The sequence below is a fragment of the Rhinopithecus bieti genome, unplaced genomic scaffold, assembly GCF_001698545.2.
Source record: "Rhinopithecus bieti isolate Rb0 unplaced genomic scaffold, ASM169854v2 scaffold_15838, whole genome shotgun sequence".
Classification (NCBI taxonomy): domain Eukaryota; kingdom Metazoa; phylum Chordata; class Mammalia; order Primates; family Cercopithecidae; genus Rhinopithecus; species Rhinopithecus bieti.
Window position 1 is genome coordinate 3,287,891 of NW_016808928.1, and position 14,801 is coordinate 3,302,691.

At 33.7% G+C, this 14,801-nt stretch overlaps 1 protein-coding gene across 1 annotated transcript in view; it reads left to right on the forward strand.

Annotated features, from left to right (window-relative positions):
• Window positions 1-14,801, forward strand: part of FAT4 (FAT atypical cadherin 4) — a 197,104-nt gene that overhangs the window by 93,604 nt on the left and 88,699 nt on the right. The window contains 3 exon segments of the mRNA XM_017887855.1: window positions 3,203-3,334; window positions 11,129-11,390; window positions 12,711-13,061. Of these exon segments, the coding sequence (XP_017743344.1) occupies window positions 3,203-3,334; window positions 11,129-11,390; window positions 12,711-13,061 (745 nt within the window).

The window sequence follows — 14,801 nt, forward strand, 5'->3', positions numbered from 1 at the left end:
GCGCCCCTCCCCCAGCCTCGCTGCCACCTTGCGGTTAGATCACAGACTGCTTTGCTAGCAATGAGGGAGGCTCCGTGGCCGTGGGGCCCTCCTGGCCAGGTGTGGGTATAATCTCCTGGTGTGCCCGTTTGCTTAAAGCGCAGTATTGGGGTGGGAATTACCCGATTTTCCAGGTGTTGTGTGTCTCAATTCCCCTGGCTAGGAAATGGGATTCCCTTCCCCTTGCGCTTCCCAGGTGAGGCAATGCCTTGCCCTGCTTCAGCTCTCGCTGGTCGGGCTGCAGCAGCTGACCAGCACCAATTGTTCAGCACTCCCCAGTGAGATGACCCCAGTACCTCAGTTGAAAATGCAGAAATCACCGGTCTGTGTCGCTCGCGCTGGGAGTTGGAGACTGGAGCTGTTCCTATTCAGCCATCTTGCTCCGCCCCTCTATAGCTAGTTGTTTCTTATGTAAGTGATCCAGATTCCAGATATCAATGAAATGAACATTTATGAAAATATATTTGTATAGCTGTAGCATATATTTTAAAAACATGATTCATTATGTTTTTTGAACACACACACATGAGAGTGATAGATGTGCATGGCAGTAAAGAAAACTTGCTGACCGATTAGCTCTGTGACACTAGGTAGTTCTTTGCCACTGGACTTTCATTAACTCATCTCTCAAATGGGAGATAATAAGTTCTTAGGTCATAGGGCTCTGCTGAGGTTTTTAGATGTATATATGTGTGTGTAGGTGTGTATGTATGTACACACACATATAACCTAAAACAATGTCAGGTATGTTTATTAGTTATTTTTATTAAAACTATTAAAATATAGAATTGGCTTGCTAAATTCGTGGACTCGCCAGTTACAATGAGACATCTTTTAGGTACACACAACTTGTTTCTAGTGTGTAACTCTGTTTCCTGATGTGCCTTTGATGGTCATATTTAATTAGTGTCAATCTAGACTCTCCTTTACTCTCAATTTAATGTTCTTCCCTGCACATACACACAAGCACACATTTACATACACACAGTTACATAAACACGTACGTTTTTTTCACAAAGACATTTACAAAATCACACACGCACACGCAAGCATGCACACACACACACACACACACACACACACACTCCAAGCACGCACATGGGTGGCTTGTTGCTTTCCCAATAAAGTCATAAGATTACGGATGAAAGACAATTTAGAATTTTTTAAAATTCTGTGAATCTGAAAGTTCAGAGTTGAATTATGAGGCATTCAGTTACCTTTTATTTGTCAGTTTTTCTTGTTTTAAGGACTCTGCATATATATACAAAAATGTATGTGTATAAAATGAAGATATTTAGTAATTCCTGAAGAACATTAATTATATATGTATATACATGTGTATATATATATATGTGTATGTATGTGTGTGTATTTCAAAGCTCTTCCCACATGAAAACTCAATGTACGTTCAGTGTGTAACAGTTGAACCTGTTTGTGAGACTAGAATTCTGATTTCTAAAATATCTTTTCTCAAAGCCTTTCTCTGGCTCTAAGAAGCTTCCGGATCTGTCCTAATAGCTTGAAAACCAAGATCTTGATGTTTTATAGAATACTTCACTCTGTGCCAGAAACTGTGTTAAGCATTTTCTTTACCTATATCATCAAGGTTTAGTCTTCATAAAATACTCTAGGACACATATTATTATACTAATTTTAAAAGGATGTACTGAGGCTAAGATAAATTAAGTGCCCGAGTTCATCCAGCTAATAAGTGTCAGACAGGAATTTGAAGTCTGGTCTCTCTGGTTCTAAAACCCATGATATTTACATCCCTGCAAGGAAGTTGGAAATGCATCTTACAGGCTGCAGCTGTAGTCATTGTGGGTATTTCCTTAAAGGAAATGGTGTCCACAATTGTTGCTAGCCAAAATCACAAGTGTCAGATTTCTAACTGCTGAGACTTGCCTGTCTTCACCATTCTCTGTATTCATTTGAGCCATTTGTTTTATGATCCACTCTTCTACTGAAAGGTGGAACTAGAGGTATAACAATTATTTAGTACTTAATTTTATATATTGTTTTCTGGGGTTTTCTATTTTTATCAATTGCTTATTTATTTATTTGTCTAGCTCTCTTATATTTCCCATTCATTCCTTTTCACAGAATGATGACAGTCCTACTTACTGCCTCTCCCTTTCCCATAGCTTCCATTCTTCCTGGGAAAGGAGAAATCAGAATTATTTTGCTCTCCCCACTTCCTTCAGATTCATCCTCATCACTCATCAGTGATGGAGTTTTTATAGCATAACTATAAAAGATGACACTTTATCCTATGAAAAACATGCCTGGTTATATCCTAGCTAAATGGATGGCTGGGTTTTTCTCCATGACTTAATTTTGTTATACAACTGGGAAGACTTCAGTTTTATTAGCAGCTGTCTTTCCCCTTTTCTTACCAGAACTTGAGCTATTAGCACCTAACTCAAAAGAGAAAATACAGAGTTTGAAGTTATTATTTTAGACTTCACAAATCCTTTCTTCTAAACATTTTTTTGTAGGTGAGGAAACAAATAACTCTGGCTAGGGTCTTTTAAACAAAGCGGTTAATATTTGCAACCTATATCCACACAACACCTGAAAGAAATGATGGCTTAGCTTTTGTTGCAAATAGAAAGTGCTGATATGAGTGGAAATACAAAGAAAAGATGTATTTTTCTTCCCCTAAAGGTTGAGGGTGGACTTTAAAGGAGGAAATTCTGAGAGATTCTTAAACAACATGTGAACTTCTTTATTTCCCCCAGACATTAGTTGCCAATATGTAAACATTTCGGCAAGAAATTTTACACCACCTCCTCTGTGTGTCAGACAGTATCTAATGGCTGAATGACAGACAGTGCTGAGCCTTGGCAGTTCCATAGTGATGTGCAAATCCTGGGATTAAAATGTGAGTTAACCAGTGGACCTTTTCTAGTATAAACTGCATGGCCACTATTTAAAATCAGTTACTTATCAACAAGACAGATGATTTTTATTTCGACTTTATGTTTTCCTGTAAAGATTTCACAGTTTTTTCTTAGGAGTAGTTTCTGTTGTTTGGATGTTAGATGCAAAGGTTCTGATTCAGTTCGGCAGTCTTAACTGCATGGATTCCTGGCAGTCACTTTAATTGGTATTTTGCAGACACGTGGGAGTCATTCACACATTGTTTCCTTTTTCTTTGTAGGTAGAAATAACACTTCAGGATATCAATGACAATCCACCAGTATTTCCAACGGACATGCTGGATCTCACTGTAGAGGAGAACATTGGAGATGGCTCTAAGATTATGCAACTGACAGCCATGGATGCTGATGAGGTAGCTCGAGCGTGTCTCTGAATTTGTGAAACTTAGTAGTGCAGTGATTTATCAAATTTCTAGGATATGTTGACTACTTTTATTACCCAATAATTAAGGTTAAGCATGTGTGCTCCTTTCCAAAGAACATTAATTCTTAAAATGCAACATAAAAATGTTAAAAAAGAGATTACTATCAAGAGGTAATTTTCCTCTGATCAGCAATCCACAACTCACTTACTTGCTGCCTGTACTTTAGGTTTCCTAGCCAAATTATTTTTTTTTTCTTTAATAATAAAAATATCTAAAGATGTGTCTCTATTTTATGCCTTTATTATTCCCCTTTGCTATCTTATAGCAGCTAAGGTTTGATTTTTATTTTATTTGTAATTGTTAAATGCAAATAACTAAAAATTACAGAATTTTAAAGGTTAGATTACTGTTTTCTTTATTTATATATTAAGTTCAGCTATGTAATTATGTTTCAAATGGCATGGAAACGAATAATGTGTGATTTATATTTTTTCTTATGAAAAAACTCCATAGCTTATTTTCTCCTTACTGGGTGAGGAGTTTAACTATTGTTCTGGAGTTTAGGAAAGAGGAATAACTTTCCAGACACCAGTATCTCCTTACCTCTTTCCTCTTAAGCCAAGCCCAACACAGAACAGAGAATTTAATTTTCTTCTTCTCATCTAAACTCAGAAATATCAGAAACTTGATTCTTGGCATACGAACAAGCACTTTATAAATGTATTTCTGTTACCTTAAAAATGTAAATAAATAAATAATAGAATAATTTTAACTGCCAATACAGAAATGTAATGACTCAGTCATTTATAAAGTTTGCCAAAATCCAACTATTACAAATGAACAAAATAAAGCATAGACATTTAGGTAATTGCAATTTGCTATTAGAAAAGGTATGATGTTTTATGTTTAGTACATTCTACTCAATTTTACAATGTGAGTTCACACTTATTTTAGATTTAGCTAGCTTTGAAAGAGTTGTCCGACTTAATATTTCTATTATTGATAGATATGTGTTATCATTAGCCATAATTCAGTAAATATTTCATTCTCTTAAAGTTTATCATTGATAATATACATTTTGATTTTTCAATTCATAAAATTTCATTAACTCTCATTTGAAAATAGCTGCAATAACAAAAAAACTCATGCAATTGGCATAAGACAATTGACATCAAATAATTGAAATTGTAATGGCTATTTTGTTGGTTATACTCACTCTAGGAACAGAGCAAATAAAACTCATTTATTGGAAGTGATTTATTCTAATAACTTTAAAAGAATAAAGTAATAATCATGTTAATTATAATAGATATTCTAATGGGATGGCTATTTACTCCATGGAATATTTTAATTAGAGTGAGATTATTCAATAGGAGTTACAGGAATAATAGGTAAAATTGTATTTGGAAATTTAGTTGTTTTAATCATCATACTGCTCTCTTAAGAAATTGTTATTTCAGAGATTCCAACATTCAACCCTTTTAATACTATTCTCTTGTTACTGTTATAATTTTATTTCCCTCTCAATATTTTCTCTTTAAGAACATTTCAAATAAATTATTAGTATAAATGCAATACTGCCAGCATTCTTATTTTTCTCCATCTGACTTCCGTGTGTGTGTTTATGTGTGCACACACTTGCATTGCCTTCAAGTTCATCTTTTAAGCTATATTTACATTTATGATGAGACTAGAGGAAGCCTAGGAAGGTCCTTATACCTCTAGGTATTTAGACCAACACTTGTTTTCGTGAATTTTTATTTTATTTCTACTTAGCTTTGCTTTTTAAGTTTTTTTAAAAAAATGTAAGTAACCATGCAGGTGTTATCACTTAGACATTCTAGTTAAGAAAAATACAGAATGTAAAGTGATGATAGCTAGGATATATAAGAAGTACTTTTGAGATGAGACAGAGTGGGGAATTAGGGCCAGAAAAGTGTAAGGCTATAACGTTGGAATAAACAAGAGAAATGGAGGAAAAGCTGTTAGCAATTCAAGGGTAGAGAGGGATGCTGACAGTATGTATGAGGTGTGACCGTGCCTGAAGGCATAAAAATCACCACATTCTTGTAACTAGATTTGTTTGTGTGTGAGTGTAGAAAGGCAGAAAGTATGGAAGGGAGTAACTAGGTGCACCTACAACATGAAAGGAAAGGGGGGTATTTTAGTAAAACTACAACTGTTGTTTTTTAAAGAAAAAGCTCACAAAGCTGTTTTCCTTCTTAAATGCATTTTCCTTTAAACAATTTAATAATGTTTTAATAACTACTGACTGACTATAACTCTTGACATGAGGAACTCACATGTCTTTGGTTCCATGTTAAGTAGAATGGCTGCATATGTCATTTAGAATTTTGGGCCGTTTTCTTTTTGTTGTTGCTTTTAGTTGCTTAGAATAAATATTAATGCTTTTAGATAAACCTTTGTTCTATTTTCTACTTTGTTCTCAGCTCCTTACCTCTTAGCAGAATTTGGAGAAAATATTTAAAATATTTTCTCTCTTTTCAAATCCTGGCTCTGTTTTCTTTCTTCATCTAGCTTGAGTAAGACTCAAGATTATATAGGTCATCAGCCAATTGTGTAGACTTCTAAAAATTATTTACATACTTTTCATTAATTACTTTACCTAACATATAAGTGTTAGTATGCTATAGGAACTCTTGTAGGGCACTGTAGAATAAAGCCTGGGTAAAGGAATTACAATTTTATAAAACAACATTTACATGTTGAACTTAATTTAGATACCATTTGAAACGTGTTGGATCAAGATTTACATGTTTCAGAAGCACACGACTCTGTTTGTCTCTTGTTCTCTTTTATGAACAGAATTATGCTAGTAATGGGCCAGGAAACTCAAACTTTACTTCGTAGTACCATACATGTTTTTGAAAATACTATTTAAGGTTCTAATATGTATTTGAAATTTATGGCTGTTTACTTTTAGAATTCCTTCCATGTACTTTTGTCTCTGTGGTTCGTCAGGAGAGCAGAATATTTTTTACCAGCATTATTTCCACTGTACTGCAGCTGGAACATGATATTTGTTTCTTGTTTTGTTGCTGATATGGCATATTTTGAATATTAAGTAAATAGACTTTTCAAAAGACCTAATTAAATCATTACTCTTGGCCAGACATTTTCAGACATTCACTAGTATTATGAATTCACCACATCAGCTGATTTTGAATATGAAAAAGATTGTTTTTTATCAACACAGTCTGGTGTGTTTACCTCTTTACAGAAAATTATTACAATTTTAAGAATATTATTATTTATTACAGCCCTTTTATAGACAGGGCATTTCTAAATATCAAACCATTTTATAATAGCATTAAATAGGTTTTTGTTTCTTTGCTTTACCTTAATTTCCAAGTACTTACTATTTTCATGGGTCAGAATTGAATGTAGCTACTTCCATACCTCACCCACCTTACTAAAATAATGGAATTCCTCGTGAAACAGAAAAAATAGTATAGAGTGTGGTCAGATTAGAAGTCTCACATTCTTATGGAATGTTTTTGTTAAACCACAAAATTACAATGGATATGTTAGATATTCAATGTACACCTGAATATACAAGGTAAATGTGGGTAATGTCTTAGACTCAGCTGTCCATTATTAAATTTAAATGTGCTTTGAGGCATTCATTTTACTAAATGTTAAGACTGGCCTGAAGAATGCAGTACAAACTAACACTAAATATAGAGGGAATATTTTTGCTTTAGACTGTTAGATATCATCTCCTTGAATGGCGTGAACCCAGGAGGCGGCGCTTGCAGTGAGCCAAGATCGCGCCACTGCCCTCCAGTCTGGGCGATAGAGCGAGATCAAAAAAAAAAAAAAAAAAAAAAAGGAAAAAAGAAATCATCTCCTTATATGTTTGATCATGAAGGAAAAAATGTATGTAAGCTATGATGGAAAAAAGATGTATGGAAACTGTGGATGCCATAATGCCCCAGTGTGTCAGCTTTACATGCCTATATGCTCCAAACTTACCTTCTTCCTAATATTCTCCCTGAGAGCTCTGAGTCTTAATATTTTAATAAATACATTCTTAGAGGTTAATTACAATAAATGGTATATTTGTTTTAGATAAGTATATTAAATTAAAGAGTCATTTTTGAAGTCAACAATTCCAGCACTACTTATACCTCAGTGTCAAGGTCAATAATAATATATAATAGGAAATCCAATACTATAGTTTCCCATGGATATATAGCAACTCTAGTTATATTTTGATTCCAATTATTCATTTGCAGACGTCTAAGTCATCAAATACATTTAAGCCATCATGTTTCTCTTAAAAGAAAATAGTAAGAATAAGAATAAAATAACAACTATCCTTATCCTGTGCTTACTATTTGTCAAGGTTGGTTCCAGGTTTTTAAAATATATATTAACTAAATTAACCTCTAAAACAATCATTTTTGGCAGGTAATATTATCATCCCAGTGTACAGATGAGGAAACATGGGCTTGGAGAGGTTAAGTATGTGGTCCAATGCCACATGACTAATAAATGGAGCACAGATTCAACCCCAAAACTATGGCCCCAGAGCATCCTATCTCAATCAGCACAGGGTATATTTAACTCAGTATTTTGATTGTAATATACAGAATTAAGAAATATCTCTCTTCCTTCTTCCTCTGCTGATCCTTGCTTCTCTTATTTCTTCCCATTCCTTCACCATCCTTATTCAGTCCTAATAAGGGTGTTCCTATCTCTATCTCTTCTAATTTAATTTCTGAACAACTCTTGTGGATCCAACTGACACCCACATAAAATGACCTTCAGATATTTTTCTTAAACCTCATTCCAAAATCTCTAATTGCCAGATAACCATTTCTATGAAGCTATCCTTTAATCCCTAAATACACCACAAATAAAATTTAACTTCATATTTATCCTGCATCAAAGCACGTCCTATTCTTGAAATGTCCTCAGTAAGAGTACTCTCTTATTTCCCAGCCAAAGTAACTTGAAATTTAAAAAGATTTTTTTTTCTTTTTTTCTTTTACTTTGAATATGGGGTTGTTAAAAAAGTTAGAATATATATGGAAATGTTGAGCAAATGAGAGAGCTATTAGTATTATTTCTATTTTCAATAATCTGTCAAATTTTACTAATTTGTCCCATGTATTATGCTGGGTTAATCGTGATTCAGAGTAAGTTCTGGAGCGAGATGGCCAGGATTCCAATTCCTTAATTTCTTTTAAAATGGGCATTCTAATAGTACTTACCTTGGTAGTTTGCCTTTAACAATTAAATTGATTAGTGCCCTGGAATTGATGTGCTCAAAGTGGCATTTAGCAGCTAGCAAACACTATGAATATTTTATTTTTCTCTCTGCCATCTCTTTAGTTCAGAATTTTGAGGGTCACGGCTCAAAGACCTGAGAGTACATAAGAAGTCACCCCTGTTTTCATTTTACAGAACAGGGACTTTCATTTTACAGAACAGTTTCACCAACTTGGGGTAAGTGAAGCCTCAATCTCTTGGGCCCAAACTGTGTTCACACTCTGCCTTCTCTGGCCTCTGCCTGCACTAGTCCATGCTGCAATATCAATATCCTTAAAAGATTGCTTCCAATTAAAACAATATCGGGGTTCCTTGGCTGTGGAATTGAGGCAAAGTTGTGTTACATTTGGGGTTCTCAAAAATATACCGATACTCTCACATTTTAACTTGACTTTCTTCTTTTGTTCTACATTAAAATTGTCCACTCTAACACACTGTTCAACAGTGAGTAAGCCAAGCACATGAATAGTGAAAGACTGTAAAATATTATATTCATTTGATATGCTTTTATTTTCATTTTATTGTGATAAGAACATTAATGTGAAATCTGCCCTTTTAAAAGATTTCTAAATGTACAATACAGTGTTGTTAACTATAGGCACAATGTTGTACAGTAGATCTAGACATTATTCCTCTTGCATAAGTGAAGATGTATATCCATGGCTTATAAACTCCTGATTTCTTCCTACTGTCTGCCCTGGGAAACCACCATTCTACTCCTTGCTTCTATGTGTTTGACTATTTTAGATACTTCATATATACAAATATATATAATGCAGTGTTTGTTCTTCTGTGACTATCTAGTATAATATCCTTAAGGCTCATCCGTGTAGTCACATATGGCAGGATTTCCTTCTTTTTTGAGCTGAATAATATTCCTTTTTTTGTATATACAGGTTGAGTATTTATTATCTGAAATACTTGGGACCAGAAGTGTCTCAAATTCCTTTTTTTTTTTTAATTTTGGAAGTTGCATTATACATGCTGATTTAGCATCCCTAATCTGAAATGTTCCAACAAGCATTTCCTTTGAACATCATATTGGCACTTGGAAATGTTTGGAATTTGGGCATTTGGATTTTAGATTTTTTTTATTATGAATGCTAAACCTATATTACCTTTTTTTATTCATTCATTTGTTAATGGCTATTTAGTTTGCTTCCGAATCATGACCATTGTGAAAAAAGGATTGCTAGATCATACAGTGATTCTATTTGTTATTTTTTTGAGGACCTCCATAGTGTTTTCCACAACAGCTGCATCATTTTGCATTCCCACCAATATGTACAAGGATTCCAATTTCTCCACATCTTCACCAACACTTGTTTTGGTTTATTTGCTATGATAGCAATTCCAGTAGGTGCGAGGTGATTTCTCATTGTGGTTTTGATTTGCATTTCCCTGATGATTAGTGACATTGAGTATTTTTTCATATACTCATTGGCAATTTTTAAGTATTCGTTAAAGAAACATCTATATAAGACCATAGCCATTTTTTGATTGGATTACCAAACTTATAGCTATTGTGTTGTAGGACGTATTTATATATTTTGAAAACTGATCTTTTTTCAGATATACAATTTGCAAATATTTTCTCACATCTCATAAATTGCCTTTTCATTTTCTTGACTTTACTGTAGAGAAACTTTAGTTTGATATACTTTCACTTGTCTGCTTTTGCTTATGTTGCTTGTTTTGGGGGTCCAATGTGAAATAATTGCCCAGGCTTCTTCTAGGAGTTCTATAGTTTCAGGTCGTAATTTTAAGTCTTTAATCCATTTTGAATTGATATTTGTGTATAATGTACATTTTCATTCTTTTGCATATGGATATCCAGTTTTCCCAGCACAACTTGTTGAAGTGACTATCCTTTCCCCATTATATATCCTTGGCACCCTTATGGAATATCAATTGACTGTCATACATGGATATATTTGTAGACTTTCTATTCTGTTCTGTTTGTCTATATGTGTGTCTTTATGCCAGTGCCATACTTTATTCATTACTGTAACTTTGTAGTATATTTTAAAATCAGGAAGCACGATACCTCTAACTCTGTTTATCTTTCTCAAGATTGTTTTGACTATTCAGGTTCCTTTGTGGTTTCATATGAATTTTCTAATTGCTTTACCTATTTCTATTAAAAATGCCATTAGGATTTTGATATAATTTGCATTGAATTTGTAAGTTACATAGATAACATGGACATTTTAACATATTAAGTCTTCCAATGCATGATCTTGGGATATCTTTCCATTTGTTTATGTCTGTGTTGATTTCTTTCAGCAATGTTTTGTAATTTGGGGCATACAAAGCTTTTACCACCTTAGTTAAGTTTATCTCTCATTACTTGTTTAAATCTTATAATATCATATCAACTTAAAGACAAAAAACCTTACTTTGTCAAATATGTGTTCAAAAGAAAATATAAGGAGCAATGCTTTTCTACTTTCAATAGCTCAAATGCTTGGTCTCTTTTTTTAGGGTGCAAATGCTCTCGTCACATACACTATCATTAGTGGAGCTGATGATAGTTTTCGCATTGACCCAGAATCCGGAGATCTGATAGCAACCAGGAGGTTGGACAGGGAACGCCGTTCCAAATATTCATTGCTAGTTCGTGCTGATGATGGTCTTCAGTCCTCGGACATGAGAATTAATATCACTGTCAGTGATGTGAATGACCATACACCCAAGTTTTCTAGACCTGTGTACTCTTTTGACATTCCAGAGGACACAATCCCTGGTAAGTGATGGGTCTCTTAAGTGTATTTTGCAAGAATCGCCATTGACTAAAATTACATACTATGTTTTGGTTGATCTTAGTCAGTGATTAGTTTTTACCATATACTACTAGTTATAAAAATATATGTGCTGGATTTTTCGATCTTTTCATTAATGCTCTTTGGTAAAATTTCCAAGCAAATGGCTAGATTTTTTAGGATAGATGAAGTTAGCCATTTATGTGTCTGAAAGTATTTGTGACATGGTTTATTAATTTTCTGTCAACCACAGTTTTGGTACTCTTTCTGCTTTAAAAATGTCTAATGTGATTTTGCTGCTATGTATAAAAAGAACAGCAAAAAAAGATACATGAAAACTGTGAATATTGATTCTAACACTCACTAGCTGTGTGACCAAAGGCAAGTTAATTCATTTCTCTTAGTTTCAATTATTTATCCTGTAAATGGAAACAGTAATTCCTGTTAGAATTAAGGTAAAGGATAATTTAGAAAGTATATTGAGTTTGCTAACACAGGGCTTGGGTATTAGCAAACACCCATTAAGTGTTATGAGAAACTGAATCTTTAATTATAATCTTGCTTCTTTGAACATATTATATTGTGATTTTTTTAGTCTGAGTACTCAATATCCATGTTTCTGGTGTGTGTGTGTGTGTGTGTGTGTGTGTGTGTGTGTGTGTGTGCTTCATTCCCACTGTTGGAAATTTTTATGTAAAATTAAAATTTTATTCTGAATTACATTTGGAATGATTATTCGTGATAAGCCATACATTTTTGAAACTCCATTTGGCAAAGGAATTAAACATCTATAAAGGATTCCTTCTACCTGCAGTTTTTTCTTCACTCCTCGAGATACCTTGTGCGTGTCCTTTATGGAAATTCCACCACACTTATTTCTTGCCTTAGTTATTGCAATGACCACATGAGTTCTAGAGTGGTATCATCAGGGCATACGTCTATATATTTTTGGAATCCTCAGTTCCTAACACTAGCAATATGCTAACTTAAATGTTTGTTGAATTCATCAGTATATTTATGGATAGTTACTGCTAGATGGAAATGTAACATCAGATGTATTAATAATTCCTCAGGAAATTTATGCTGAAACCTGAGGTCCATGGGATATCTGATATGTCACATACTTTATTCAAATAGGGAAATGGTAAAATACAAATCTGCAGAATGTAATGTTCACTGTATTTTCATAGCAGTTCTCTAGTTAAGATATTTTACCGTACAAATACATTTTTTGGTCTCTTTCTATATATTCTCTTAGTAATATTTCTTGCTTCCTTGATTTTATACTATTATTCTTTTGATAGGTTCTTTGGTAGCAGCCGTTTTAGCCACAGATGATGACTCTGGTGTGAATGGAGAAATTACATATATTGTGAATGAAGATGATGAAGATGGCATCTTTTTCCTGAATCCCATTACTGGGGTCTTTAATTTGACTCGAGTATTAGATTATGAAGTACAGCAGTATTATATCCTCACTGTTCGAGCAGAAGACGGTGGGGGACAATTTACTACCATCAGAGTTTATTTCAATATTCTAGATGTAAATGATAATCCACCTATTTTCAGCTTGAATTCATACAGCACATCTTTAATGGAGAATCTACCTGTAGGATCTACTGTTCTTGTGTTTAATGTTACTGATGCAGATGATGGTATGTATTTTATTTAATATAATTTTTAAAATATCTATAAACTGTCATCAGATTTATATTACACTTATTTATTGTGTTGAGCCATCACAAAAATGCATTTTGTGAATATAGTTGCAAAGTTGAGGAATAGAATTATAACTGAACTATAGAGGATTTTAAAATTGAGTACTTTATCAGTTAAATTATTATTTATAACAAAACATACCTTTTATTGTTTTATAAACTTTATCTTATTTTCCCCTAAATGTAGGGTAGTGTTTCAATTTAGTAATGTAGAAGTCATAAGGCCGCTTTTTTTGAAGATTTTATTAGATAAACAAAATATTTAAGTTTACATATATTATTTTAACTTGAAAATGAAACCAAAGACTTAAATAAAATGCTTGCGAATGCAAAATCTAGAGTTTCATATTTTGGACTGACAAATAGCTAACAATTTTTTTTTTTTTTTTTCTTGAGACAGGGTTTCGCTCTTGTTGCCCAGGCTGGAGTGCAATGATGCAATCTCAGCTCACTGCAACCTCCACCTTCCAGGTTCAAGCGATTCTCCTGCCTCAGCCTCCCAAGTAGCTAGGATTACAGGCGTGCACCACCACGCCTGGCTAAGTTTGTATTTTTAGTAGAGACCGGGTTTCTCCAGTTTGGTCAGGCTGATCTCGAACTCCTGACCTCAGGTGACCCACCTCTCTCAGCCTCCCAAAATACTGGAATTACAGGCGTAAGCCACCGCACCCAGCCCAGCTAATAATATTTTAACCAGATTTCATTTTAACACAGACAGTCTCAGATCTGTTTAATTTATGCTAAATGATCAAGTTAAAATTTTGCATTAAATGTATACTTTAGGTATGTTTGATTTGTGTTTATTGCAAAAGCAATTGGCAAACTTTGTTTTAATAGCTGACTCCTTTGGCCTTTCTTCTAACACCTGTTTTATAAGTACACACATTATATAATACAGCATTAGAGAAAACATTGTATGGATTAGCAATCTTTAACTGAATTGTCTGGAAAATTAGTACTGTGTTTTCCCTTACATTGGATGCAACTAAATTGTCTTGTCAATATATAAAACAAGGGACAGTACTTTGAAGAGGAAATAGGTCTCTAGTGACAGGCATATCTATCTCAATTTAGAATTTCCTTATTCTTTTGACTTGGATGATTTGTGAAATCTCAAAATACTATTCTATTTTAACATTCTATTCTATACTTAGTTTCCTTTTCATAGTGTCTATAAATGGCACTTGGAACGATGTGAGAAGCAAAAAGCACAGTATTTTATATATGTTTCAATAAGTAAAATGGGAAACACTTTCTTTAGAATTCATTGAGTAAGAGCATTTTGAAGTTTCCTCCTCTAGTTCAAGTGCAGTTAAAATTGAACACAAAGATATATCTAAAATAGATACAGCTGTAATGCTAGTACTAATACTATTACTACTACTATTGCTAGTAACAGTACTTTAATGTTAACGATGTTGATAATAATCTCAAGAACCGACATCTGTGAAGCGTTTTGCATGTACCCAGTCCTGGCCTAAGAACACTGCACACTCTGTTTCATGTACCTCATGCCAGGTCTGTGAATTCGCTCCAATTAGACATCTATATATAATTGAGGTTAATCTCTATTTTGGAGATTGACTTCTCTGTTAGTAGTTAGTTTACCTATTCCATAGATAAGAATATTTTCAAAGCCTATCATATATTCTTAAGTTGTTTGTCCTGTGACTGTGC